At 42.8% G+C, this 27,648-nt stretch overlaps 1 protein-coding gene across 8 annotated transcripts in view; it reads left to right on the top strand.

The window, feature by feature from the left end:
- EIF4ENIF1 (eukaryotic translation initiation factor 4E nuclear import factor 1) overlaps positions 1-25,525 on the top strand; it is a 46,253-nt gene extending 20,728 nt beyond the window's left edge. For 4 of the 8 annotated variants that reach the window (XM_035017420.1, XM_035017421.1, XM_035017415.1 and 1 more), the window contains exons 6-19: positions 175-376; positions 5,327-5,502; positions 10,811-10,946; positions 11,163-11,342; positions 12,099-12,331; positions 15,093-15,164; positions 15,625-15,808; positions 16,730-16,809; positions 17,133-17,275; positions 20,446-20,530; positions 21,832-21,964; positions 23,428-23,772; positions 24,043-24,207; positions 24,776-25,525. In XM_035017420.1, coding sequence (XP_034873311.1) covers positions 175-376; positions 5,327-5,502; positions 10,811-10,946; positions 11,163-11,342; positions 12,099-12,331; positions 15,093-15,164; positions 15,625-15,808; positions 16,730-16,809; positions 17,133-17,275; positions 20,446-20,530; positions 21,832-21,964; positions 23,428-23,772; positions 24,043-24,207; positions 24,776-25,017 — 2,376 coding nt within the window. In that variant the 3' untranslated portion in view covers positions 25,018-25,525. The remainder of the gene's footprint in view (positions 1-174; positions 377-5,326; positions 5,503-10,810; positions 10,947-11,162; positions 11,343-12,098; positions 12,332-15,092; positions 15,165-15,624; positions 15,809-16,729; positions 16,810-17,132; positions 17,276-20,445; positions 20,531-21,831; positions 21,965-23,427; positions 23,773-24,042; positions 24,208-24,775) is intronic. The other 4 variants (XM_035017416.1, XM_035017422.1, XM_035017419.1 and 1 more) reach the window with 4 other exon arrangements.
- The last annotated feature ends 2,123 nt before the right edge of the window (positions 25,526-27,648 follow it).

Genomic DNA, 27,648 nt, shown 5'->3' with positions numbered 1-27,648 from the left:
TTCTTCAGCCAGATAGGAACAGAGAGTGTGCTGGGGGCGGGGAGGGGCTTCAGGTTTGCAGCATCGTATCTTCATTGCACTGTTGAGCATTACGTGATTCATCAAGACCTTGACTGAGGTAGAAATGCCTTAACTAGAACCTTATTTTTTATCTTGCATTGTGTACTTTTCCAGAGGGAGTTTGGCGAAAGTAAGCGCGTCTTTGGTGAGCGAAGAAGAAATGATTCCTACACAGAAGAAGAACCAGAATGGTTCTCCGCTGGACCCACAAGTCAGTCTGAGACCATTGAGCTGACTGGCTTTGATGATAAGATACTGGAAGAAGATCACAAGGGGAGAAAAAGAACAAGGCGACGGACAGCCTCTGTGAAGGAAGGTAAGCAAAAACGTGGAGAGGGGGGCGCCTGGGTGGCTCAGTCGGTTAAGCGTCTGCCTTCGGCTCAGGTCATGATCTCAGGGTCCTGGGATCGAGCCCCGCATCGGGCTTCCCGCTCCACGGGAAGCTTGCTTCTCCCTCTCCCACTCCCCCTGCTTGTGTTTCCTCTCTCGCTGTGTCTCTCTCTGTCAAATAAATAAATAAAATCTTTAAAAAAAAAAAAAAAAATGGAGAGGGAAGCTACTGTTCTAATATGAGATGTGCTTATAACTGGCTTAATTGTGCATTTAAGAACAACTGCACCTGTTGCTAGCAAGTGGCAAGTTTCTAACGTTGCAGCCTGATGTAGAAGCTGCTTCCTAAGTGTGAATTACTGGTGTATATTATACTCTTTCCTCAACTTGTTCTGCGTGAGGTGCTAAACAGAGAAGTCTCACATTGCCCTGTAAGAGCACTGTGTACAAAAAAGGGTTCGCTAGAGATAAGAAACATGGCAGAAATAGTGAAGGAGTCTCATTGAGCACTAGACACAGTGGTGTTTTGTCTGGATAATCCTTCTAACAACCCTGTGAGGTCGGTATTTTTATGGATGAGCATATGGAGACGCAGGAGGTTTCAGGGACTTGTCTGTGGACACTGAGGAAGTAAGTAGTAAAATTGAGAGTTGAACAAGTCCTTTGGTGCTTCAGAACCCACCATTGTCACCATGGTGTTAGACCTTCCTAACAGCTGTGAGATGAGGGGAGGTATCTCCTTTGCTAAACTGAAGAAGCCAGAGCTAATGTGGGAGAAGTGCCTGGTGCAGAGTTGGGGACCCACTAGTTGTTTTCAGGGTAGTAGCCTGGCTCTCACATGGCCAGTCCTGGGCTGATGATCCTGAGAATTGGTAGTGAAGAGCCAGGCTGGCTAGCCTGGGTTTGAGTATTGGGGCTGCTGCTTACAAAAAGGATAATCTTTGATAAAACTCTTGAGGTGGGCCTGTTTCTTTGTAAGGTGAAGACAGTGCCTACTCCATAACTTTAAGGGTTGCTTTTAGCATTAAAGATCGAGAGTGAACATCAGAGCTCAGCGTCTTGTGGGCACTTTTTTTTTTCTCCTTCTTGTGGGCACTTCTTCAGTAAGTTCTAGTTCTCTTCAGCTTTCAGGTTTAATTGGAAAACACCTTTTGGCAGACAATAGTTAACAAAAGTAGAAAGCTGTTTTAATACGTAAGTGTTTAATCAGTGGCACCTTAATATTTGAGGCTAAGATTTATTTTTTTTAAAGATTTTATTTATTTATTTGACAGAGACAGGGAACACAAGCAGGGGGAGTGGGAGAGGGAGAAGCAGGCCACCCGCTGAGCATGGAGCCCCATGCGGGGCTTGATCCCAGGACCCTGGGACCATGACCTGAGCCAAAGGCAGACGCTTAACGACTGAGCCACCCAGGCGCCCTGAGGCTAAGATATATTTAAACAGAAAATGAGCTAGTGGAATTTATTTAGGGGAAAGAAAAGGGAGAAATCACTTGCCCTTTTTTTGTAATATCCTTAAAATACAATAGACATTATCGTTATCTTTATGGTGTTACACATTGTTCCCTGCGGTGATACAGGAAATCGATGGGTAACTTGGGAGATACTGCTCTCAAACAGCCTTTGAGATACGCCCTTGTGTTATTCTCCGGCTAAATCAGCACCAGCCAAGTGTGGTCTTTTAACATAATGATAAAAAAAGGCTTCTGGTGGAAAAAAAAGCACATGTTTTTCTTAACTGAGGTGCGATCTGAATTTTACCCATTCTTGTATCAACAAGTGGATGAGCCAGATGGAGTGTCACCTCCTTACCTTATAGATACAAAGAGAGGCCTGGAAAGAAGGGACAACCCAAGACCCTGTCACATAGATTTCATGGCAGAGCCTCGAGTGGAATCCAGGGCTCCTAGCTCACTCACCCCAACAGTTAATTGCAGGGGCACCTGGGTGGCTCAGTCGTTAGGCGTCTGCCTTCGGCTCAGGTCATGATCTTGGGGTTGTGAGATTGAGCCCCGCATCGGGCTCCATGCTCAGCAGGTGGCCTGCTTCTCCCTCTCCCTCTCCCCCTGCTTGTGTTCCCTCTCTCGCTGTGTCTCTCTCTGTCAAATAAATAAAACCTTAAAAAAAAAAAAAGTTAATTGCAGAAGGTCCTCAGGCTGTCCTAGCTACTGTATTTAGGATAAACAGGTACCCCGTAATTTCATCTTGGCTGCAAGAATGAAAAGAGGGGAGGGATGGTGAGTGCCTTTTAATCCATTTTTGTATTTGTATTCTAGCTTTCCACAAATTTTTTTTTTTAAAGAGAGAGTGGGGGAAGGGTGGTGAGGGGCAGAGTGAGAGACAGAAACTCAAGCAGACTCCCTGCTGAGCACGGAGCCAACTCCGGGCTCAGTCTCACAACCCCAAGATCATGACCTGAGCCAAAATCAAAGAGTCGGACACTTAACCTGCTGAGCCACCCAGGCGCCCCTCCACAGAATTTTTTATATAGCTGTTCTCTTCAAGCCTCCTAGTGCTGGGAATGTGGCAGTGAGCAAGACAAACCTATTCCTTGCCTGTATGATTTTTAAGACCGATGTATAATGAGCACTCACTCTACACAGGGCCCAGTGCTAGGTGATGTATAAATGGTAATAATTGAAACAATTTGAATATGCATTACACCTGTAACCAGAAAAAAAATGTAGAAGTTAGAAATGGCTAAAACCCTCCACTGATAGAAAAGAACATTTTAGGAGTGCCTGGGTGGCTCAGTCAGTTAAGCGTCCAACTCTTGATTTCGGCTTAGGTCACAGTCTCAGGGTTGTGAGATCAAGCTCTGTTTTGGGCTCCATGCTGGGGCATGGAGCCTGCTTAAGATTCTCCCTCTGCCCCTCCTCGCATAGCTCACATGCTCTCTCTCTCAAAAAAAAAAAAAAAAAAATTTTTTTTATTTGCATCTTCTCTAATGAAGGTATACGGTCCTTCTGAATGATGAAACTTCCCCCTAGTTCTCTTTCCTAGGTCTCTGCCTTTTGAATCTGTCATAATAAATTGCCAGTTGTGTCTGTCTGCCATGCACATCCCTACCCACTCATACCCACTCTGTTGACAGACCCCATCTGCTTCCCAGAGAGCTTGACAGTGGCACAAAATTGCATATGGGACACTCCTGCTGCCTGCAAAAGCTATTTATCTGTTAAGAGATGTTCCTGATACAAAATAAAAGGGATAGGAGAAGTATTAAAGCTTCTTTTGTAAATGTATGAGCCAGGTACACACTCTCGTTTCCACCTTTCATCCTTAAGTTGGGACCCAAAACTGCAGCAGAATGTCACTGGTCAGTCCTGAGGGGGCCAGGCAGGTTCTGCTGGGTAAAATGTCAGGGAGAAGCACTGCTCTAGTGGACAAGGATACAGACTTGGCATTGATTAGGCTATTGAGTTGTTCATTTTTCTAGGGCTCCCTTTCTTTGTAAAGTGAGGGCAAATACGTCCACCAAAGCAGTCATCTTAGTTCAAATGTCAGTCTGTAAGGAACAGTGTTGCTTCTGTTGGCAGTAAGCATGTGCCAACCCACTGGAGAGACTGCTGACTGCCTCGTCTGTGGCTCATAAACCTCGTCTTACTGGTTGCCTTAGGCCCTCAGAGGACTCGGTAGTCAGATGGCAGCCACCCTTATGGAGGAGCAGTGCTGCCTCGATAGGGCTTGGTGTGGAACAGTATTGGTGGCCGTCTTAGGGTTGAAGTTTCTGCCACTTGGCTGGTATTGAGACCTTGGGTCAGCAAGCCACTTAACCCTTCAGTTATAGTCCCCTGCTTTGCTATCTAGCATTCCATTACTGGAATGAAAGCAGCTGATAGTGTTTAGAGTCTCTTGGTCTGATTAATAACGAGACTGAAGTAACTATTGGGGACTTTTAAGAAGGGATGGGTCCAGGAGATGGCCTTTTTTCCCCCCTCAGGAGGACTTATGTCTGCTACAGACCTTGAAACTACAGGCAGCTCTTACATAGGTGCTTTTGCAGGGTGGAGCTTTGGGAGTCCTGTTCAAAAAGTTGAATGTCTAGTATCTCTCAGTGCACTTATTTAAAAGAAAAAAAAAATTTATCCTAAGGATTTTGCCTTTTGCCCGTATTCCAACTAAAACGAAGGTATTAGATTCTTTAAATGTTAACAGTTGGTAGCTTCACTTAGACCTTACCTTCACATCCTAACAATAGCTGAACAATACTTAGTTTTAAATTTACCAGGCACCACTGAGTACGACAAAACTGAGTAGAGCAGATTACCTGTCTTCAGAGGGCTCAGTCTCACTAGACAAGTATTATAATACAGTGTGATAAGTACTCTGAAAGACAACACAAGGGTTATAGAGAAGGCAGTGATTAATTTTTCTGGGCATGGTAAAAATGGGTAGGCAGATCAGGCTTCCCAGAAGAGGTAACATTTGAGCTTCGCCTTGAAGGATGAGCTACCACCAACCTGTAGGCACGTGAAAATTGCCCTCCTGCTTGGTTTCACATGAATACCTTAGATTGCCAAACCCTGGCTTAAAGTGGTGGTGCAGATACATGGATGAAGGCAGGGCCAAATTAATTTGGTTCCATTTTTAAGCAGTAGGAGACTTGCAAAAACTATCTTTAAAAAAAAAAAAAAAAACCCACTAGAAAAAGAATGTGCTGCATTACAGAAAACTTGAAGAATGGGTGGCAGAGGGACCGCCATCCTTCCTGCACTGGGTTGGTGTTCTGGCTTGGTTATTAAGGCTTTTTTCTCCCCTAGCTCCCATAGGAAAGGAGCGGTTTTACTGTTGTAAATGCTGCATTGGCCCACGAGGTCTGCCCTTACAGTTATCTGTGGTCCTTTTGCATGTGTGAAGATGGCTGGGGCCACAGAATAAGTCTAGAGCGGTTCAGCTGATCAGACCATTTTTTGTCCTGATTTTGTTTTCAGGCACAGTCGAATGCAATGGAGGAGTGGCCGAGGAGGATGAGGTGGAGGTCATCCTGGCACAAGAACCCGCTGCTGATCAGGAAGTGCCAAGGGACGCCGTCTTGCCTGAGCAGTCCCCGGGAGAATTTGACTTTAATGAGTTCTTTAACCTTGATAAGGTGCCAGGCTTGGCTTCGGTGAGTGTAGCCGCACACTTACAAACGAGATGGAGCAACTGTATGGTTAAATTTGTCCTGAGGATTTAAGATACTCTTTTTAAAGTATTGTTTTGCTCGATGTGTTTGGGGGCTTGGGGCTTTTATTCCTTAATATTATTTGAGTTTTCGTGGCTTTGGTTTTAGAGGCCTCGTGGAAATGACCAAGTGAGAATTCTGTACCGGTTACCTCTTTTTCTAGGCTGGTACGTTGGACTAAGAATTCTTCAGATGTTAAGAACATTGTCTGCTTTTATTTTTAAATAGTTAAGTGTTTGTTATAAAGATTTGCTGTGGAGGTGGATTTTTATAACTGGTGATTAGCATCATGCTGATGTGTATTCCTTGCATAAGGTTGACTTAGGTGGTAACTTTGTGGTGTGATGGTTCTGAAAACCTTTAGTGAAAAGCACCTTGAAATACTATCAGTGTTACTGTTAAACTATTGAGGTCCAGTCTTTCTCGACTTTCAAAATAGAAGCAGTAAGACATCCCAAATCTTCACTTGCTACCTGCCCTTGCTCCTATGCCCTTTCGTCCTTTAGGGATGACTATAGCCTCAACAAGTTGGAGAAAAGATAGAACCCTGACGAGATTGTTGTGGTTATTGAAACAGTGCATAGAATCATGAGGAAACAATTTTTTTAAGGTTTTATTTATTTGAGAGATCGAGAGTGAGCACAAGCAGGGGTGGGGCAGAGGGAGAGAGAAAGGGAGAAGCGGACTTTTCACTGAGCAGGGAGCCCAATACAGGGCTCAGTCCCAGGACCCTGGGATCGTGACCTGAGCTGAAGGCAGACACTTAACCGACTGAGCCACCCAGGTGGCCCATGATGAAACAGAATTTTAAAAAACATTTGGGGCATCTGGGTGGCTCAGTTGATTAAGCGTCTGACTCTTGATTTTGGCTCAGGTCATGATTTCAAGGTAGTGAGATTGAGCCCCACATCGGGCTCCACACTGGGCATGGAGCCTGCTTAAGATTCTCTCCCCCCCCCCTGCTCCTCTCCCACCTCTCTCCCTTCCCACCCCCCTCCCTCCCTCCCTCCCTCCCTCTCTCCCTTCCCACCTCCCTCTCTCCCTCTCCCTCTCCCCTCTCCCCCTCTCTCAAAACAAAAACAAAACCCACATTTGCCCAAAAGCATCTGTGCGTTCTAGATGTCCCATTTACACCACCAAATACAGCAAATACATTTGACCAGTCCTTTAAAATTGGTGGTTCATGGAATTTAAGTGACTCTTGCTTAACCACAGTGTCTCCTTGTTTGGTTATTGTGTGAGCAGAGAGAACTGGGCATGACAGAAAGACAGCATTGGCTTGTCTTCTTTGTCATTTGCAGCCTCGGTCCCCAAAAGATGGCCCCCCGAATAAGTGAGTAGACATTGCATAGGTACAGGGTCGCGCAGGTGAGTTCTAGGGCAGCACTTGTGAAATTCTCTGTGATGAGGGGCCAAGTTCTATTTCCAGTCCATGCGGACCAATGGTTTAGTATAAAGTACAAAGTCATAGCAGTGCCAAATTGCTCTAAAAGTGTCTAAGCATTTGCTTTGACTCTCTGAACTTCTCTGCACGTGGTCCAAGAGCACACTTGTCTAGAGCGCCCTTCAGGAGCTTGTGGAGCGTGGCTCTAAATCATCTGGCAACTGTGTGGTTGGTTCTGTTCCGTAAGTTCTAGCAGCAGTTTTAACTGTAAGTCTCCTAGTCAGATACCTCAGTTATAGTCAGCTGGTCAGTAACAGTCCTTTGGCTCACCGTGAGCAGACAGGAGCTTAATTTCCTTGGTGGAAAATTCTAAGCTTTTGAGGGGGACATTAGTTGCCTTTTCTTTCCCCCCTTCACTCTTAGGCAGAAATCTTACCATAAAAAGTTTCATAGCCAAAGGTCAAAATGTGTAGGCCTATTCTTGGCTCCAAAAGTGAGCACCTGTGAAACTTAACCCGTGTGCTTACACAGAAGAATTCAAAACTAAACTTTTAATAATAGGTAACATTCATTAGAGTGCTGATTGTTTTAGGCTTTACATACAATAACTTATTTAATGCTCACAAACCCTTTTAAATTAGATTACTATTTCCATTTTACAGATGAGGAAACAGGCACAGAGGCTTAAATAACTTGCCCAAAGTCACACATCCAGCGAGTGGTAGGCACTGAATTTTGATTCATGGCAGTTTCAGTTAAGGGTCTTTTTTTTAATTCCCCGTAACTATACTGCCTTTAAAGCATAAAAGGAGGTATAACAACTTCACAGTATTTTATTTTTTGGCCCTCACCCTCAACCAAAATTTGGCTAATGCTGAGCAGTAGATGGTGCTAGGCTAGGAGGTCTCCATGTTTTTCATGAAGGTCCTGCTCATTAAGGTGTATATTCTATAGTAGGTTCACTTAAAAGCAAAACTGGGATCCATTAAAAACAAATGCCCAGATTGTGCCATGTAATTCTAATTTTATGCTCAATAAATGACCATTTAGGAAAAATAAGAACTATATAGGATTTGAGTATCGACTGACATGTTATATAAAGTGCTTGAAATAGTACATGGTACTCAGTAAGCTCCACCAGTTTTAGGTATTAATAGATAAAAACAGAATTATGGCTCTATCTGCTAGCATTGCAATACATTAGAAGTTGAAAGTCATAACCTACTCAAACCGACAGTTTGGATCACATATGCAAGTAATTTCAGTTTAATAATTAAAAATAAGTTTATTTGGGATATGACACAAGTCTTATTACAACACCTGACATAACAGGTGCTTACGTATGTTGAATGAAGAAAAAGAAATCAGGGTGGAAATCATAAACTATTTAGAGTGGATGAAACAAGGACCATGACATAGAAAAACCTTGGTGGCATAATCAAAAGTGTACTCAGAAGAAAATGTGTATTTTTTTTTTTCTTAAGATTTTATTTATTTATTTGACAGAGACACAACAAGAGAGGGAACACAAGCAGGGGGAGTGGGAGAGGGAGAAGCAGGCTTCCTGCGGAGCAGGGAACCCGATGCGGGGCTCGATCCCAGGACCCTGGGATCATGACCTGAGCCGAAGGCAGACGCTTAACGACTGAGCCACCCAGGCGCCCCGAAAATGTGTATCTTTAAGTACATTTGTTACAGATCCCCAAAATCAAACTGGAGTGAAACAAATACAGAACTAAAGAAATTTCCATAAAAGTGGAAAGTACTAGAAGAGCATTGATCAGTAAAACCTAGTAATTGTCAGAGAAAATATTTTACAGTATATTTTTGACAGTCAGAATACTATGAATCTTAAGATATGACTTGTCTAAATGACCTTGTTTGAAGGACCAGACTAACAGTCCTAAGTTACCTTAAAATGTTATTAAAAATGCAGAAGGAACAGTTTAAACATACCAGATTACAGTTCATAGCCTCCTCATCTTGACCAGCTGATGGCTAACAAGAACGTAGCAGAGGATGTCTTGACCGAGAAATCAGAGCAGCGGGCCCACCTCTCCATTTCCTGTACCAAGGTTCAGGAAATCTCACTGCTGTTAGATCGTCCTTGCTTGCTGTGTGGTAAAAATGACTGACTAGATAAATCATCTTAGGATTCCTTTCGGGCTTAAAATGCTTTAGTTTCTTGAAATTGGCATTTCCACTAAATGTGTATAAGTGAAATTTTGTTTCTACTTTTTATGTTGTAGCTATAATAAAACAGCTCTAACAGAAACAAAGTTGGTCACTGATCAAAATATGGAAATGATTGTCTTACTGTCCCATCTTTAGAAAATGTCCATATACTTTATATTCATGTCCTTTACTTTTTCATGTTCCTCTTGTGTATCTTCTTTCTTTTTTCAGATACACTATGATCAGAGGAAATAAAAGGATTAAAATGCAAAGAGATTTTTGGCTATTTGTACAATTTCACATTCTTTTCAACTTTAAAACCTTTTTAATGACTATGGCTTTTAGTTTTAAAATAATTCCTATTTATCCCTAAGGTGGTTATATTTTAGATACAATTCCCAATTTTTCACAGTGAAGCGTTTACTGATAAAACTTCTTATATTTTAAATTTGGCAAAATTAGTACACTTGAAAGCCTGCAAGTCTACAAGTGAGTGATTGAAACTGAATAGGAGTACCACAAGTAATAAATTAGTGTCATGAATTAAAATCTCTCATTCTTGTGTTCAAGAGAAGCAAATATTTGTGGCTTAGTTTGGGTACATTATGAGAAAATTCTTCCAGATGAGAATAAAATAATAAATCTAACCTGTTGTTGCTGAATTTTGACTGGAAATTGTAGGTTCTAGTCTGTAGATAAAACTGTCACTACTTTGCCATCCATGTACCAGTTTGGGGGAAAATCTGTTTTCTCTTTATCATTGGTATAGAAATGAAAGTTTATGCCTTTCAAGGTGTGCCTCATTTTTTGGATTGACATTTGCTTTACCTTGTCTTTTCTACATATTGATAAGAACACTGCATAAAGATCAGTTTGGGTATTTAACTGGATTTATGACAGAATAGAATTGAAATATTCTTTTTAATGCGTCAATCTGGTTTTTAAGGAATGATAATGAAAATTACTATTATGAAATAGTGTTGAGAAATTGTTTCTGATCGTAGCACATTAATTATTCTTACTAAACTGAAAACTATTGAGGTTGGATTTAAAAGAAAACAAACACCTGCAAACTCCCTATTAAGTTCAAACAGATATTAGAGATCAGTTAAAAGATCATCTTTCACATTCTGACACTTCTAAACTTGGACTGGAAGTATGATCTCTATGAACTCCACTTCTTAGCTTCTGAAATTGTCACCATTGAATTTTATGATGTTCATCACAACCTTGAGAAAGTTGAAGTTTGAAGCAAGGGCTTTCTTTCATCATCTCTCCATACTTGATATTTAGTTGAAGGCCACTCATCAGCTTGGCATTGGAATGCTTTACTGTGGTGCTGATTTTGATTTTGAAACTATGTCCTCTGAGAACATTAACATTAAATAGTTCATGGATTTTCTAATGAGGCAAAGGATAGAAAACCAAAACATATTCTGTGACACGGAGGTTTTTCATTATTTGCTAAGAAAGTACATGGTCAGTAACACCCACCTTTGGGTTACTCAGAAATGACCCTGGAGGGGAAGAAAAATTAAAGATGTTGAAAATCGTAAATTCTGAGGGTATTTACCTTCAGGTCAGCAGCATCAAAGGAAGTTTCAAAGTAAGTGACCTTTTTTAAAAATTTGAACCTTGTTATTCTTTTCACCTAGAAACCATTATCTTAGCTCCTTTTGTCTTTCCCTTTAGATGATAGAAGATGTTTTGGGAGAAGGGTCAGTCTCTGCCAGTCGGTTCAGTAGGTGGTTCTCTAACCCCAGCCGATCAGGAAGCCGATCCAGCAGTCTTGGGTCAACACCACATGAAGAACTGGAGAGACTAGCAGGTAAAATGGCTTCAGATTCTGACTTTGAAGGTGGTTTTGAGCCTTCTCTGACATGGTTCGTTCTGTCTTTGTTAGGGTCCGTTAGGGTTAAAAGGTCTCTGGATACTAAAAAAAACAAAAAACCTTCAATTTGTGCCCTTTTAATACTGTTGAAGATCTATTTCTGTGCTTTATTGGGACCAGTTAATTAATGAATATATTTACTTGCAATATTAGGTCTGGAACAAGCAATCCTCTCTCCTGGGCAGAACTCGGGGAATTATTTTGCTCCTATCCCACTGGAAGACCATGCTGAAAATAAAGTGGATATTTTAGAAATGCTACAGAAAGCCAAAGTGGATTTAAAACCTCTCCTTTCCAGTCTTTCTGCAAATAAAGAAAAGCTTAAGGAAAGCTGTAAGTGTTCATTAAGAGTCTGCTTTAGGCATTTGAAAAAGTGTGGATCTCAGTCTTAAGGCAGTTGGTTCTAACATACTGCTGTTTCATCAAAAGTCAAATAGAGAGTGGGTTTTATTTAATGTATTTCAAAATTTTTATCAAACAGTACCACCTCCTTGAGAATCTAGTAGTTAATGGGTCATGGGCTTTTCCTCCAAGTCCTTCTCCTTACCTGGAGCCTGATCATTATACTCCAGTTAATGCTGTAGTCCTCCTGGACATAACTTGGCAGCTTCTCACACCTTTGCCCCAGTCTGCCACGTTCTTGCTTAGGTTATGCGCCCTCAACATAAACCTTAGTAATAAAATAACCATAGTGCAGGTAGTAGTCTTGCTGATGTTAGGCTATCTGGGATTCTTGTCCCTGGTAACAAGTCTCCAAAAGACTCATTATGAGAGGTCCTCCTGCAGGATGCACATTAGGATCTTATTAAGTCTTAAAGCATAACATCCCATGGTTGTGGTCCCCCAGCTTCTAGCATCTAAACATTTTAGGTTTATTTTATGCCCTCTCTTCCTAAGTACATAATTATGGCCTTGTTTCCACTGAGCAACCATGATTTTAAGAGTCTTCAGTTTGTCTGTTTTTGGTATCGGCCTTTTCTGACAACCTCAGTTCAACTGTGAAATTATTTTCACCATCATGGTAGCCGAAGAGTATTCCTACCACATATTCCCTTGCTTGGCTTGATCTGGATTTTCTCAATCTTTCAGCGCATTCAGGAGTTGTGCTGTCAGTGGAAGAGGTAGAAGCGGGGCTCAAGGGCTTGAAGGTGGACCAGCAGGTGAAGAATTCGACTCCCTTCATGGCAGAACACTTAGAGGAGACCCTGAGTGCTGTAACAAGCAATCGACAGCTCAAGAAAGATGGAGATATGACCGCATTCAACAAACTAGTGAGCACCATGAAGGCAAGTGGGACTTTGCCTTCTCAGCCCAAAGTCAGCGTAAGTATTTGGCACAAACCCCAGCCTTTTCTCCTTTTCACTTTCTATTCTACTTCCCACTATAATAAATGGACTTAAAAAACGGTATTCTGAGTAAGTTGGAAGTTCTTTAATAGTCATTTGATCCTTGATGCTTTTGTGTGTTCTTTATCACTGTGCTATTTGTTACTAGAAAAAGCAGGCGTGTGGTTAATCTATATGTTTTATGGGTGACAGTGTAACGATTTGAAAGATTTGGATATAACTTTAAGTCATTGCTTAAAAAAAAAAAGTGTAAAAATACCTTTTTTTGGATGCGCTCCAGAGAAAGTTTTCAGTTTGTTCAGCTACTTAAGCCAAAATAACTCACCATGTTTTTATAGTAAAGTCTTTCTTTTCACATGTTTTAATCACCCCTATATACCTGGAATTACCTACTTTCTTGATTAGGCAGTTGGCAGTTGTACGTATCATTTATAAAATATCTAAGATGGATTTTTCAAGACCGTTGCATTCTGTCAATTTACTAAATAGAAAAAGCTGTGACTTGTAAAAACATTTTGGGGCACAAATTTGGGTTATGCATGCGGTGACTGCATGTCAGTAAATGCAGGTGCATAGCACATACTGGTCTTTCTCATAACACATTAGCGGTGGCTCCCAGCCATGGCCTATGTGTCAGTATTGCTATCCCTTGATGATAAAGGTGATAGAGGATGCCGGGCAAACCTGAATAATAAAAACATAAACAGAGGTTTCTTCTTGTTGCTAACTTACAGCAAATTTATTGAATTGAATTTTGCCTCTTGTTTTCTTCTGTCATCATCTTTTCTGGGAGCTACAAGTTGGTCATGATATCATTAGTTGGTCATGATTCATTGTGCCTCGTACCAAGGGAAGGAAACCGGTGTTTTTTATCTGACCAGCAGTTGGCAATAGATTCCAGCAGAGGTGCCATTATTCCTGGCCTTACTGCCAGGACTGACTCTACCTCTGAAAGGAGGCACCTCGGGTGGACTTACGTCTTTGCATCTGACCGCACCATGCCAGTTATAGGGGAATGTTTCTCTTAAACCGCTGTCGTAATGAATTACTTAAGAGTTATTTCCATACAATGAATTATTAGATACAGATCTTTTCAAATGAGGACCAGATTAAAAGATCGCAAACGATCCTTTTTTCTCGTTCATCTGGGTCTTGGTGATTAGGTGCTTATAAGTAGCTTGGGTCAAATCCTGGAAGTAGCTTCTTTTAGTGTGAATGAGTAAAGAAGTGGGAGCAGGGGGATTCAGTAGTTTACTTGATGTTTTGAACATTTTGTTTCAGATCGATGCTAGGGTTTGATACTGATACAGTTGACCCTGCGTTGAGAGGGTAACTGGTTTGATGTTGAGGTTTCAGTGCTCTGAAATCTATCTGGCCAAGGGAGTGAGCCTCAAACACCTGTGTAAAGGGATGGAGGATATAATTCAAGTTGCTACACAGAAAGTTAACACAAACCTAACCTAGAAAAGCAACAAGGAAAGTAATGTAATAAGCACACCAGATATTATCCCAAAATATCGCTTAATTTGCATGTTGTCGTTAAGTCATGGTCTATTCTAAAATCAAGTCTTCAATTACTATGGCTATATGTGTCATGTATACTACTTCTAATCTGCCTCCATCTTGTAGGTTCAATCCTGTTGTTTTGTCACCAAAATAGGACATACTGGTTCAATCTAACCTCCATTTCAAACTGAATTGTAGAGGCTCTAGCATCCAAATATAGTTAGCCATGTAGTGTAAAGTAGCCCATTTGTGTTAGATGGAATTTAAATGACTCTTGAGGAGATCTCTTATTAAAAGCATCTGCAGTTAGGGGCGCCTGGATGGCTCAGTTGGTTGATCATCCGACTCTTGATTTCAGCTCAGGTCTTGATCTCAGAGTCTTGAGTTCAAGCCCTGAGTTGGGCTCCACGCTCGGTGTAGAGCCTACTTAAAAAAGTCCCAATTCTAAAACCAACAATAAAACACTGGGTTATCTTTGGGTTCTTTGTCATGCCTGAGGACATTGCTGTGGACCTCTGCAGCTTCACCTAGTAGAGGGGAAACTGTAACAGAGAAAGCATTTCCGGCAAAGCTAAACAGGCACAAGGATGTCCTGAAGTGCAAGAGGTGATGTCATTTGGATAGCTGCTGCTGCATTAAGAGAACAAAGAGTGGGGGATCTGAATTTTGCCCCATATGTGAGAGCCATTTTGGAACAGCTTGGTTAAAAATAATAAAATTTCCTGAAACGTGAAACTCTGAAATATAACAATTCTGGCGAAACTTTCATGTTGTTTACTAGGTTTTTAACTACTATCTGTGGTCTATAAATCTTGTTTCAAAGATAATGGGTAGCAAAGGTAGCCTTGAAAATGAAAATCTGTAAATTATCACAATTTCCTACTTGTGGCTTCTTAAGAAGTGCTCCTGTATTTCACCATTTTCTTTCTCCCTTCTTTTGGTCACAGTGTTAGAAACGGTGACATGCACTAGGGTTGCCACAGGGAGGAAAAGACCATCTGAGAGTCTCTGAGTGGACTTTGCATATACATGTGAAGATTCTTTCCCTTTCCAGATCTTTGGGACCTGTGTGATGAACAAGTGGATCTAAGTTAGTTTTCTGTGCCTTGGATATCATTCTGCTTAAGTGCTAACTCCCTGGGGAGTTTTTAATGCTTTCTTGTGGTCCCCAATGAACCTGTAAGTTAAGTGTGTAAGAAGGTTAAAACCAGTTTTCCTTTGACTTTTTTAGCGAAACCTTGAAAGCCATTTGATGTCCCCTGCTGAGATTCCAGGCCAGCCTGTCCCTAAGAACATCCTGCAGGTACTTCACCATCTTATACCAAGGCCTCGGAGTCCTGAACACTAGTCCTTTGAACCAGTTTTGTGTACTGGCCCAGCTTTGGGCCTTAGAGAATGATCCATGTGGCCTGGCAATCGAGAATACAGTGTTACTATCTGACATAGTTCTGTGTTGCTGTTAATCTCATTGTGGGGTGGGGAGGTGGCTGAAGATGACAAAGTAAGCCCTTGATTTCCAGCTTACAGGTTTGCAATTTCTATAGAAATTGAAAGTATCTAACCTATATTTGTAGCACTAACTTAAAGCAGATGTTGCTAGGTGAACAATGACAGAAATGTGTTGCATGAACATGTGCCAAAGTCCTTCAGTGGAGCATGAGGGACATTCATCGTTGGCTTCCAAAAGTTAATCCATAATTCACAGCCTCTGACTAGGAGGAAGAAGTAGGTTTGTTCACAAGGATGACTCTTTCTGCCCTTAGGAACTTCTGGGTCCGCCAGTTCAGAGACCTGCTTCTTCCAATCTTCTCAGTGGCCTTATGGGGAGTTTGGAGCCTACAACATCTTTACTGGGCCAAAGAGCACCCTCTCCTCCCTTGTCACAGGTGTTTCAGACACGAGCAGCCTCAGCAGACTACCTTCGTCCTAGAATACCATCACCAATTGGTAAATACTGTTGTGCATAGATGTATGTCCATTCTCCCCCAACCCCACCACAAAGGTTATACTTGTCCCCTGGAACTTGCACAGTCTTTTTCATGGGCATCCCTAAAGAGCTTAAAAAGAAATGTGATTTTATTATGCCTTTTGGGGGGGATGGTGAGGCCCAAAATTAGAAGACAGTTTATCTGGCTGCCCTTCTAGATAAATATACTCATAGTTCTTTCTCCTTAAGATTGATCAAAATTGTATAAATTGGATCTAGCTCTTTAGTCTTGTTCCTTATTTTGGGAATTCAGAGAAGTTGATTTGGCTTCCTAGGTTTTTCCTTGATAGAGTAGAAGTCAGGGTGGTGGCTCTCTACCAACTTAATGAAGTTGGTACATAATCCACTCTAAGGTCTTGTGGCTAAAAGCTGTCTTAGCATAAGTGTTATGTAAAATCTCAGTGTTCCTGTCACCCTGGATCACTTTAGGCTGCTGGCCACTCTGGCCCCTGCCAGTCGTCATACCTTCAGAGTAAGTTTTTGTACTATCCTTTCCCCAGTTAGCGAGATAGGATGGGAAGAGTGTAAGCCTCAAAGCCCTGGACTCTACTCTGGTTATGAGCTGGCTCGGTGATAATGAGCCATATCATTGACTAGAAAAGCACTTCTCTCCCAGTTAGAGGTCTCAGCTCTGAAAGGGACAAAGCTGACAGCTTAGTGGGGTAGATGAATACACCAGTAATTTGGGTCATTAAGTGCTCTGATGAAGGTCCACATAGCCCAGTGTGGGGGCAAAGAAGAAGAGGGACATGATCAGCCCAGAAGTCCGTAGTTGCCTCAAGGAGATGCTGTTCAACAGGAGGCAGCATGCAGTAGTGCTGATAGCTCTCTCACAGATGTGTGCTCTCTTGACACTCACTGATACGCAACTTTCCCATCAGGTTTCACACCAGGACCACAGCAGCTACTCGGAGATCCATTCCAAGGCATGCGCAAACCCATGAGCCCTGTCACGGCCCAGGTCTGTCTGAGCTTTTTCTCTAAGTTTTTTGCTTACTTTTCATCCTTATTGTTGACTGTGGGATGGAGAATCGTTGCAATGCTTGGAAGTGGTTTTGAACTACAATTTGAGCTCAGTAAAAGCTAGAAGATGGGTGAATAAAGTCATACTTCATTAAAATCCTGTTGAGTGGATGGCAGCACAATTTAGTCAGGTTTGCAGTGCCTCATTTCTCTCAGCTGCTGCTTGAAACATACCTTTCTAAGAGTGAAGAGACACCTCTGTAAAAAGTGCATGTACTATCCTCATTTTTCTGCTGACCTTCCTCTGCCGCCTCTGTTCAGCAGATGAGCCAGCTAGAATTGCAACAGGCAGCTTTGGAGGGGCTGGCCCTGCCACATGACCTTGCAGTGCAGGCAGCAAACTTCTACCAGCCTGGATTTGGCAAACCACAGGTGGACAGAACCAGAGATGGATTCAGAAACAGGTAAGTTACTAACTAATCCTACCCTTGTGGGGATTTGCAAATTAGTTTTCCACAGATAAGCAATTAGTTATCCACAGTAAAACTCTGTGGTACACCCTGATAAGTTTGTACAATCTATGGGGAGAAGTCCGTCTCCAGATGTGCTGTAGAGGAAGTGATACGTTTGAATTCTGCAGGAGTGTGGGCTTTTCATTCTACATAATTTTATTTATATTCTTGATTTAAAGCATTCATTTATACAAATGTAGCTAGCTGGCAGAGCTCCATATTTGTTGTTATGAGAGGATGAAAAGTAAAACTCCGCCGAGCTTTCTCCCCTACAGATTCCTTGGTGAGTTACCAAACTGTCCTTTAATGCAGGTTTGCTGATCCATTATTTGTTGGTCAGAGCTAATGGGTTTGTTGACCAAAGCTATAAACATATGATTACTGACTTCAGTCTCCTCCTGTTCCTTCCAGTAGTTGCAACAAGTAGTAATACGAACCGTAAAGTAGGGGAGAGAGGCAGCAATACTGTTCTTTTTTTATTATAAAATAAAACAGAAAACTGCATTAAACAAATGTGTAGCTTATTACAAGACAAACTCCTCTGTTACTCAAAAGCTCCCTCTGTGCCCTGTCCTGGTAATACCTCTTCCCTCTCTCAGATCCCATCCAGCCTTTAAAAGTAAAAACCGGGCGGGGGAGGTGGGGGGCCTGGGTGGCTCAGGCGTTAAGCGTCTGCCTTCGGCTCAGGTCATGGTCCCGGGGTCCTGGGATCAAGCTCCACATCGGGTTCCCTGCTCAGCGGGGAGCCTGCTTCTCCCTCTCCCACTCCCCCTGCTTGTGTTCCCTCTCGCTGTGTTTCTCTCTGTCAAATAAATAAATAAAAATCTTTAAATAAATAAATAATAAAACTTAAAACTTAATAAGTAAATACTGGGGTGCCTGGCTGGCTGGCTCAGTCAGAAAAGCTTGCAAACTCTTGATCTCAGGGTTATAAGTTTGAGCCCCACGTTGGGTGTACTTTGCTAAACTAAAAATTACTAAAAAATAAATAAATAAAAGTAAATACCACTTTCATTTTTTTCAGTTTTATCACCAAAATGTTTATCCCTGAACATTAAGTCCTGCCCAAGCAGTATACTTGGTAATTAAGAAGTACTTATATATTTATATGATTCTTAAAATTGTCGTATCAGTGTCTCATTGTCTTCAACTGGTGTTGTTGACACTTTCAGAAAACACTGAAACCAGTAAGTACCCTATAGTCGTGCATAAATGTATTCTATCTATATACAGTAGCCCTCAGCCTAAACAGAGAGCTCAGGACTGGTCTGCTGAGACTCTCACTGGATTTCTCTCTGTAACGTAGTTTCTTAATAATTCATTGACTTGATTTATTGACTTTCAAAGCACTTTTGCTATCCAGAATTTTATTTGCTTTTGGCAACAACCCTGTGGGGTAGATGGTATAAATAACTGCATTTTACAGATATAGAAACTTAGATTTTTTTTAAAATACAAGTTCCTCAAAAACTAGTAAGTAGACCTGAGTCAGTGTCAGCAGAGCCTTCATGCTATTTGAATCAAATGTCAACCTCTCAGGCCCTCCCTGAACACCCTGTATACACTTGTGTCCTCCAACAGACATGTCTTTTTTTTTTTTTTTAATTGTACTTACCACCTTCTGGGTTACTATTTTTTGTCTTTTTGCCCATAGTAACCCCTCTACCTTGCAACCAAAAGAATGTGATGAGGCCAGAGATTTTTTGTCTGTTTTGTTTGTTGCTGTGTACCCTGCACTTTAGCCAGTGTCCAGCACATAGAGCATGCTCAAGTATGTTCATCAGAAGGAATAAATGATAGGTGTGCAGAACCACCAGCCTTGGGGTTTTCCTCCTGATCACTCGGAGTACTACTGATCTGTTTCTCCCTCATTGTCATGCTCAGATTTGCAGAATGGCAGCGGTGGGGCTTACCTGGTGTAGATCTGAAAGAAGCCATGGGTTTAGGAGTCTCATCTGCTTATGATTTAGGAACTCCCAGAATCACTAAAGCTTTGGCCCTTGTGGTATAAGGTCTGATAGCTGAAATGCAGTGACACTCTCATTAACCAGTGAGCTCATATAATTCATTCTTCTCTGAGCTTTTTACATTTTCAGCTGTTTCCTGTTTTCTCCAAGTGAAGGGAAAATAAGTAGAATGGGGAGAAAAGGGAAGTCTATTCTTTTAATCTTCGGGAGTTTGAGAGTTTGGGAGGCCTGGGATCAACCTTGTGTGTGGACCAGGAGTGATGGGGAATGCTGCATGTTACTAGGTCTTGAAATAGCTGAAACTCTTGGTACTCTGATTTGAAACAGTGTCTTGACGTAGCAGCAGTTCTTTGCCAGGCCCTGTGCTAGTTAGTATTGCTCCCTACTCTCTGGAGCACAGCCTGGCCCACAGAATGAAGACTCGTAGCCTGACCCCCTGACATAATCTACAAATAGACTATACACCAGCCCTGGATAACCCTACATTCCCAAGGCCTTGAACCTGATCCTTCTACTTGAATCCTTGTTCTCCATCTTACAGCTTTCTCATTGATCACACTCAATTTAATGCAGCTTCTTCCCAGGGAAGCTTTCCTGGAGTCTCTTCAGTTAAGAGTATCGTGTCACTCCTTCTATATACTTCATTTTCCCTTTCACCTTATTGTTATCTAATATCTACATGCCTTTTTTCTTTTTTTTTTTTTTAAGATTTTATTTATTTGACAGAGACACAGGAAGAGAGGGAACATAAGCAGGGGGAGTGGGAGAGGGAGAAAAAGGCTTCCAGCAGAGCAGGGAGCCTGATGTGGGGCTCCATCCCGGGACCCTAGGATCATGACTTGGGCCGAAGGCAGACGCTTAACGACTGAGCCACCCAGGCGCCTCTAATATCTACATGCCTTAGTTCGCCCTGGTTAGTGTCCCTCCTCTAGACAGGAGTTCCTGCAAGGCCCAGGACCATGTTTAATCTTTTGTTTTCCCTCAGAACGTAGCATGTGGTTTTGCATATGTTAGGCACTTAATAAATGCTTGGAAAATTGAAATGGATGAGGGAATGGGATATTAAAGTCCTAGGCTGGTCTTAAGTATTCTTTGGTTTTAGGATTTGGAGTTTGAGCAGCTTGGAGCCCATACTGATACTTGGTTTGTTCACAGGCAACAGCGAGTGACCAAGTCACCAGCACCCGTGCACCGAGGGAATTCCTCTTCCCCTGCCCCCGCTGCCTCCATCACAAGCATGGTCAGTGACCTTTGCTTTTGTGAGTGACTTTAAGGCTTCTCCGTTTGGTTGTGCTTATATTCTATCACTGTGTACCCCAAAATGTCCTTAAGTGCCTCCATAGCAATAACTGACTTAATAGTCTTTCATACCTGCTTATTTATTAGATCTTCCCTTTTCAGGATACAGTCTAACTCTTAGGATTCTAGTGAAGCCCCTACATTGGGGAAAGTATGCCCCAGCAGATAGATGAGTAGAGTATGGGCTAAAACATACAAGGTGATATAATATGTTCAAACAAATGAACAATTGGAGTGGGGAGTAGAGGATGATAGGGGTGAAAGGTGAGATGGATGAGGTGAACAGGTTGGATCATGGGGAATCCAGTGAAACATGGTGGGGACTTCATAGATTCAGGTCTGTGATGTGAATTAAAGCTACGACAAAGGAGTTTGCTTATTTGTGTTGTTAAATCTAGTTTTACAACTGACTCATTCATATTAGCTTTTTTTTAAGTTTTATTCCCCAGAAGCCTCTATCGCCTTGTCAAAGCTGATAAACAAGGGGAAAAACTGTTACTCTGCTTCAGGAGCCGAAGTGGGTCTTTGCACCAAGCACTTTGAAGACAGGGTCTAGAAGGGGCTTCTCTGTTCCTAATTCATGCCCTGTCTCCTGCCATCAAGGAGTTAGGATTAATGAGAAAAGTCACATGCACAATAAAATCATCAAAGTAAAAATGGGCAGTGAAGAGATGGGAACAAATGACCCCAAAAGGTGAATCCTAGGGGCTGAGGAGACTGTTAAGATAATTGTGCATTTCCTGGTAGCGAAGTTAAGATGGGATTCATTAAAAATATAGAGAAATTTAGGTTCTGAGGTTGTCTCTGAACTGTCCTTTCCCAGCTGGAAGGGCTCTTGCTCTAGGGTATACTTCCGGCCATGTTCTTCTGTGTTCTCAGCCTAATCCCAGGCTAGGGAAATGGCTGAAGCAGGGGCTGCATAGGTAGGCCCCTTTCACCACAGACACAGATGAGTGGGTAGGTTGAAGCTCTGTGCTTTAACTACCTTTGTGCTAGAGCTAAATCTGGGTTTTGATGAAAATTTGATGTGAGTAAGAGATGCACTTAGGGCACCACCTGTCTGGCCCATCCTGTTTCTTTTCCTCCAGCAGCTAGACACCAGAACATTGGAGTTGGTCTCTGCCACATGTAGCCAGTAAGGGGACTCGTCAGCTTATTGAGTAGTTTGACCAGTTAAGCCTGGCTTGATTATTGATTAGGAAAGGCATTTAGAGAACATGCTAATACTGTTTTTCTCTACAGCTTTCTCCTTCCTTCACCCCTACCTCAGTGATTCGTAAGATGTATGAGAGCAAAGAAAAAAGCAAGGAGGAGCCGACATCTGGAAAAGCAGCTCTTGGTGACAGTAAAGAAGACACTCAGAAGGCTAGTGAAGGTAATGCAGAGCTGTTGAGGGTGTACTGCCCAAAAAGTATGTGACAGAGCATGGGCGTGAGTGCTCACCAGCTAACCTTATTCCCTGCAAATCCCTATGGAAAACCCCTGCCTGCTTTGGACCACAGTTCAGTGTCTGACTGTGAGAAAGGCATTGTACCAGTTCACAGCTGCTTGGCCACTTGACATTCTGACCCATCTAATAGTGGTATGAGTGCTAGTATGAAGAAGAGTTTTAGTTTAGAATCCTTTTTTTTTTTTTTTTATTTGAGAGAGAGAGAACATGAGCTGGTGGGAAGAGCAAAGGGGGAAGCTGACTCCCCGTTGAGCAGGGAGCTGGATGCAGGGCTCCATCCTGGGACTCTAGGATCATGACCTGAGCCGAAGGCAGACGCTTAACCAACTGAGCACCCAGGCGCCCCTAGTTTAGAATCCTTATTGAGGCTTCAAAGTTGAATTATTAGTACATTTATTTGGCAAATTAATGTGGTACAACCAGTTTTACTTCTGAAACGTTCTCTCTAGCCTATGGAGACTAAGTGTCCAACAAAATCCAGCAATGGGTGAAGCATAAGGTGTGGAGAGACTTTTAGAAGTATATAGAAGGGGCTCCTGAGTGGCTCAGTCGGTTAAGCATCCAACTCTTGATTTCGGCTCAAGTCATGAGCCCCAGCTGTGTGCTCAGCTCGCTATGTGCTCAGCTCGAAGTCTGCTGGAGATTCTCCCTCTCCCTCTGCCCCTCCCCCGATAAATAAATAAAATCTTTTTTAAAAAGTATATAGAAAATGTGAGCAAGGCTTTTAGGAATTGCAGTTGGGACTGTCAAGGATGTGGTGAAATAGATTCTAGTAAGTTAGCTTTACAAAAGTCTACAGTATTGGTCTGAGAGCTTTTTGCCTGTGAGAAAGCTTTTGGCAAAAGAAATCCTATTGGTCCTACTAAAAGGCAGTTCAGATTCCTTCACTAGACTGTAATTTCTGTTGTGATGGACTTGCATAATTTTACTTTGATTTGATTTTCCCCTTAGGCTAAAAAATGCATGTTAATCCCAAGCAGTTGACTAGGACAATACTAGCTCCCACACAGATCTGACCCACAACCACACGGGCAGGCAGAGCAAGGTGCCTAAGTTAGACCACCAGACCTTAAGCCAGGTTCACTTGCCCATAGCTATTCCTGGGTTGGGAGGATTGTAAGAAAAATAAACGTTGTTCCAGCGAGGCATTTGGAGACTAGAAATCTTGGGGTCTAGTTCCAGCTCTGTCCCTAACTACCCCTGTGACCTTGACTAGGCCTGTTCATAAGGCAAATGATGGTTCCTATGATACAAGCCTCTAAATCTGCTGAGGGGATCAAATAAGGACTATAAACTTCCTAAGAAATGAGATTTGCTGGATCATTGGGAAGACCATGTTTGGGAGAAGTTTGCCAATACCAAAATATTCTTTGTCTGGGTCCTTACAGAGAACCTGCTGTCATCCAACTCTGTGCCCAATGCTGATCGAGACTCTTCTCCCACTACAAATCCCAAACTTTCAACATTGCAGCGGTCTTCATGTTCTACCCCACTGTCTCAGACTAACCGTTACACCAAAGAGCAAGATTATCGACCTAAAGCAACTGGGAGAAAAACACCCACTTTGGCATCCCCAGTTCCAGGAACACCTTTTCTCCGCCCTGTCCACCAAGTTCCCCTTGTCCCCCATGTCCCAATCGTTCGGCCTGCTCACCAGCTTCACCCAGGGTTGGTCCAAAGGATGCTGGCCCAGGGAGTACATCCACAGCATCTTCCAAGTTTGCTCCAAGCTGGTGAGTTTCTGACCTGGCATGACAATAGTTGCCAGAATTGAAGAAGTACTATACTGTGAGAAGTTACTTATCCCTAGAAAAATGTTGCTAGATTTTCCATCTAACTCGTGGGTAGTGGGTCCAATCCAAACTATCCCTTAGTCCATTAAAAGATGAAGCAGCTAGCTTAAGAGCATTGCTCATTGTTAAAAAACTTGTAGATCAGCAAAGCTTGAAAGTTTCCAGGCAGATTGATTACTTCTCACCAGTTTATTTTTTCCTGCCCAACAGGTGTGCTTCCTCCTGGAATGGACCTGACTCATTTACAGGGAATATCTGGCCCAATCCTGGGTCAGCCGTTTTACCCTTTACCTGCAGCTAGTCACCCTCTCCTAAACCCTCGCCCTGGGACACCTCTGCATCTGGCAATGATGCAGCAGCAGCTACAGCGCTCAGGTAGGCTCAGGAATGGGCCAGGGGAGCTGGGGATGGCCTGAATAGGCTTCAGGCTTCTGGACCGGTTTCCAGTAGAGAGGATGAATTACATGATTCATTCTCTAACTTACCCTAACAAGATCGGGACAAGGGGATAACCAGAGAATAGGATGAAGTAAACCAGCCTCTATGGGATTTGGAATTCCTATCCCTACAAAGACCGTGGGAGAGCTGACTATGCTTTGGCATTTTTTTGTCCTCTGCCTCTTAAGGTGGAGAATCCTGACAGGTTTAGCATAGACACTATCCAGAGTAGGTGCCCTCTCACCATCTAATGTTAGTACTTCTGTGATGTGGCTGCTTGTCGTGGGGAAGTAGTGGTCATGTCATTTAGGATGCTTCTGAATGGCTCTGCTTTCCAGGGTACTGTCTTTTGGCATTTTGTGAAGGTGTTAAGGAAGTCCTAGAATAAATCATCCAGTACAGAATTCTCTTCGGAGTTTTATGGATAGGATTTGAGGGAGGCAAGGCCTGATACAGAACTACTTTCCTGCATGCGCTCTGATCACCTTCTTTCTTATCCCCATAGTTCTTCATCCTCCAGGCTCTGGTTCCCAGGCCGCAGCTGTCAGCGTTCAGACGACCCCTCAGAATGTGCCCACCAGGTCAGGCCTGCCCCACGTACACTCCCAGCTGGAGCATCGCCCCAGCCAGAGGAGCAGCTCCCCAGTGGGCCTCGCCAAGTGGTTTGGTTCAGATGTGCTACAGCAGCCCCTGCCCTCCATGCCTGCCAAAGTCATCAGTGTAGATGAACTGGAGTACCGTCAATGAACAGGGCAGGCAGGCTCACCTATGCCTGGAGCTGTGGGGGCACCCTGATTAGGACTCTGCTTCCTCCTCTCGGGTTGGTTTATGGACTTTTACTTTGGAGCACTCTGCGAAGCTATTTAGGGAAGCCCAGGCACCTGGTGTGGTCTGCATTGACGGAAGGATCATAACCAATTGAATGGAGCCTACATGGCCTGAATACAGGATGCAGTGTTGTCAATCCTGGAAAGTCTTTTTTTGTAAGATATGTGAATGAAGTGTTGGTGTCTTCACCAAGAGGTGGCACCTAAGGGTTCTGAGGAAATAAATGTATAGACCCTATGTACAGACTTGTGTATAAATGACTTTTGTATATACGTATAGGATAGCTTTTTTGAACTTATACAGCTGTACATAAAAGTAGCTGATATTAGTTAAGCCTGTGTCAACAGTTTTTTTTCCACTTGTACATTTGGGACTTTTTCTTTTCGTTGATTAAAGTTGCATATGCTAAGTGTGTGAATGAAGTGAATGGCGTTGTTGTGTTTATTTCTTCCTGAATTCATTCCTTCTCATTTACAATCAGCTGACCTGTGAGGTTCAGTAGGTTCCCTGAGGCAAATGATCTGAAGTTTTAATTGGTCTTTAAAAATCAGAATTGAGGGGCGCCTGGGTGGCTCAGATGGTTAAGCGTCTGCCTTCAGCTCAGGTCATGATCTCCAGATCCTGGGATCGAGCCCCACGTCGGGCTCCCTGCTCAGCAGGGAGTCTGCTTCTCCCTCTTCCTATGCCTCTCACCACTGCTCCTGCTCTCTCCCTCTCTGTCTCAAATGAATAAATAATTCTTAAAAAAAAAAAAAAAACACCAACCTCAGAATCAAACTCCTTATCTCATTTAGAAGGAAGAAGCACTGGCTGCCTTTTTTGAGTCTTAACAGGCCAGCTTAGGCTGGAATGACCCTATAGGAAGACTTGCAGGTTAACACCAGATTATATAATGTGTACTGTCGAAAACAATTTGGGTAATCATGTATATGGTAGCTTCTCCCAAACCATGTTTACTGGGGCAAAAGTCAGTAGTCTGTTGGCATCCTGTTCTCCAGCTCAAAGTCCCCTATAAAGAAAAATAGGACCTAAGAGTTCTCGTTCAACCCATTAATAAGTCCTTTTTCATATGAAACTGCCCTCAAGACTGCATTAGCAGACTCCTTGTGTTTTGTGTCTCATTCCTCAGCTCACAATTATTTCCATTATTCACCTTAACTATATGCACAGCATTCATTAGAGAACAGTATTCTACCAGAATACTATAGCTATGGTCTTGAGTCCCCTTTCCTGACTGAAGGTTTTTCAGTCCTACTCTCTGAGGTGGTAACTTACTTCTCAAACTCAATTCGCCCTAGTTCTCAATACTTGTCTATGTAGGGCCATCAAAGCTACTCTGACTTCATGCTAGAGGGTCAAATAATGAGGTTGTTCTTCACCTGTAGGTGAAGGCCAAGGTGGCTGGATTTTGACTGCAAGGGTAAAAAACAGCCTGAGTCTTCAGTGTTAGAAGTGTTGCCTATAAACCTGGAGCTGCCCCCACTGTGACTTATTACTTCAGGCACACAAGAAACCAGGTTGCCTTTCAGCAAAACCTAGCTTTGTGGACTGAGCATGAGGTCCGTGTCTTCCTGGTACTTCTACTTCATTAGTCCTCCCACTCCCCAGGCCCCCATGGGATTTGCTCTTAGGATTCCTTAGCTTTAGAAATAAAGCCAATGCTTAGAATTCTTGCAAATGCTTTGTTTCCACAGGTAGGAGCTGGAAAGCAGTCTCAAGTAACAATAGAACACAGATGCCTGAATCCACTTCCACCTTTCCTAGATTTTCTTTCACTTCGTCCCCTTCGTGTTGAACCAAGAGTTGTAGGTGTTCAGTGGGAAGAATTGGGCTGGAGCTGCCAATTTTCAGGCTAGAAGCAGATAGGACCGAAATGAACGATACAGGCACCAAGCAATGGGCAAAAACATTTGCCAGTGGCTGGTCAGACAGAGCCAGAAGGAAGGAAGGCGAAGTTGCTCATACTAGCACAGCCGAAGGTAGAGAGATTTTAAAACTATTTTGGCGTAGGGGAGGGAGAGGAAGCTAATGCAGCCTTCCAGGAGCTAAGAGCCTAATAAAAGGGTCAGGGCAGGAGGAATGAGGTCTCTGCTACAGGAGAGGTCACACATGGAACAACTTTGGGAAGTCTAGCAGGCATGAGAGGAGTTTAGAAGCAATCAGGACTAGAAGGATGTGCAACACAAAGGTCAAGAGAATCATGGGAATAAAAGATGCAGCATAGGGAATACAGGCAATGGTACTGTATGGTGAGAGCTACACTTATGAGCGTAACATGTAGACTTGTTAGATCACTGTTGTATACCTGAAACTAATGTAACATTGTGTGTCAAAAAAAAAAAAAAGGCAGCCTCAAAGTAAAAGAGGAATGCCACAAAGAACCTCATGGAAGACCTACCTTTAAGGAGGATGGCCAGGTAGGAGGAAAGAACAGTGCCCCCCAAAGGAAGTAGCTGAGCAGCCAGTACTTGGGAAGTCAGTGTAACCAATGAGAAGTGGGGGGAAAACTGGCTAGTACAGCCAACGCTTCTTTCAGGAGACAGCCACTGA

This window comes from Mirounga leonina, unplaced genomic scaffold, assembly GCF_011800145.1.
Source record: "Mirounga leonina isolate KUSES-001 unplaced genomic scaffold, KU_Mleo_1.0 Mir_171, whole genome shotgun sequence".
NCBI lineage: Eukaryota > Metazoa > Chordata > Mammalia > Carnivora > Phocidae > Mirounga > Mirounga leonina.
The sequence above is the reverse complement of the archived record's forward strand: the minus strand, read 5'-3'. Positions and strand labels throughout refer to the sequence as shown.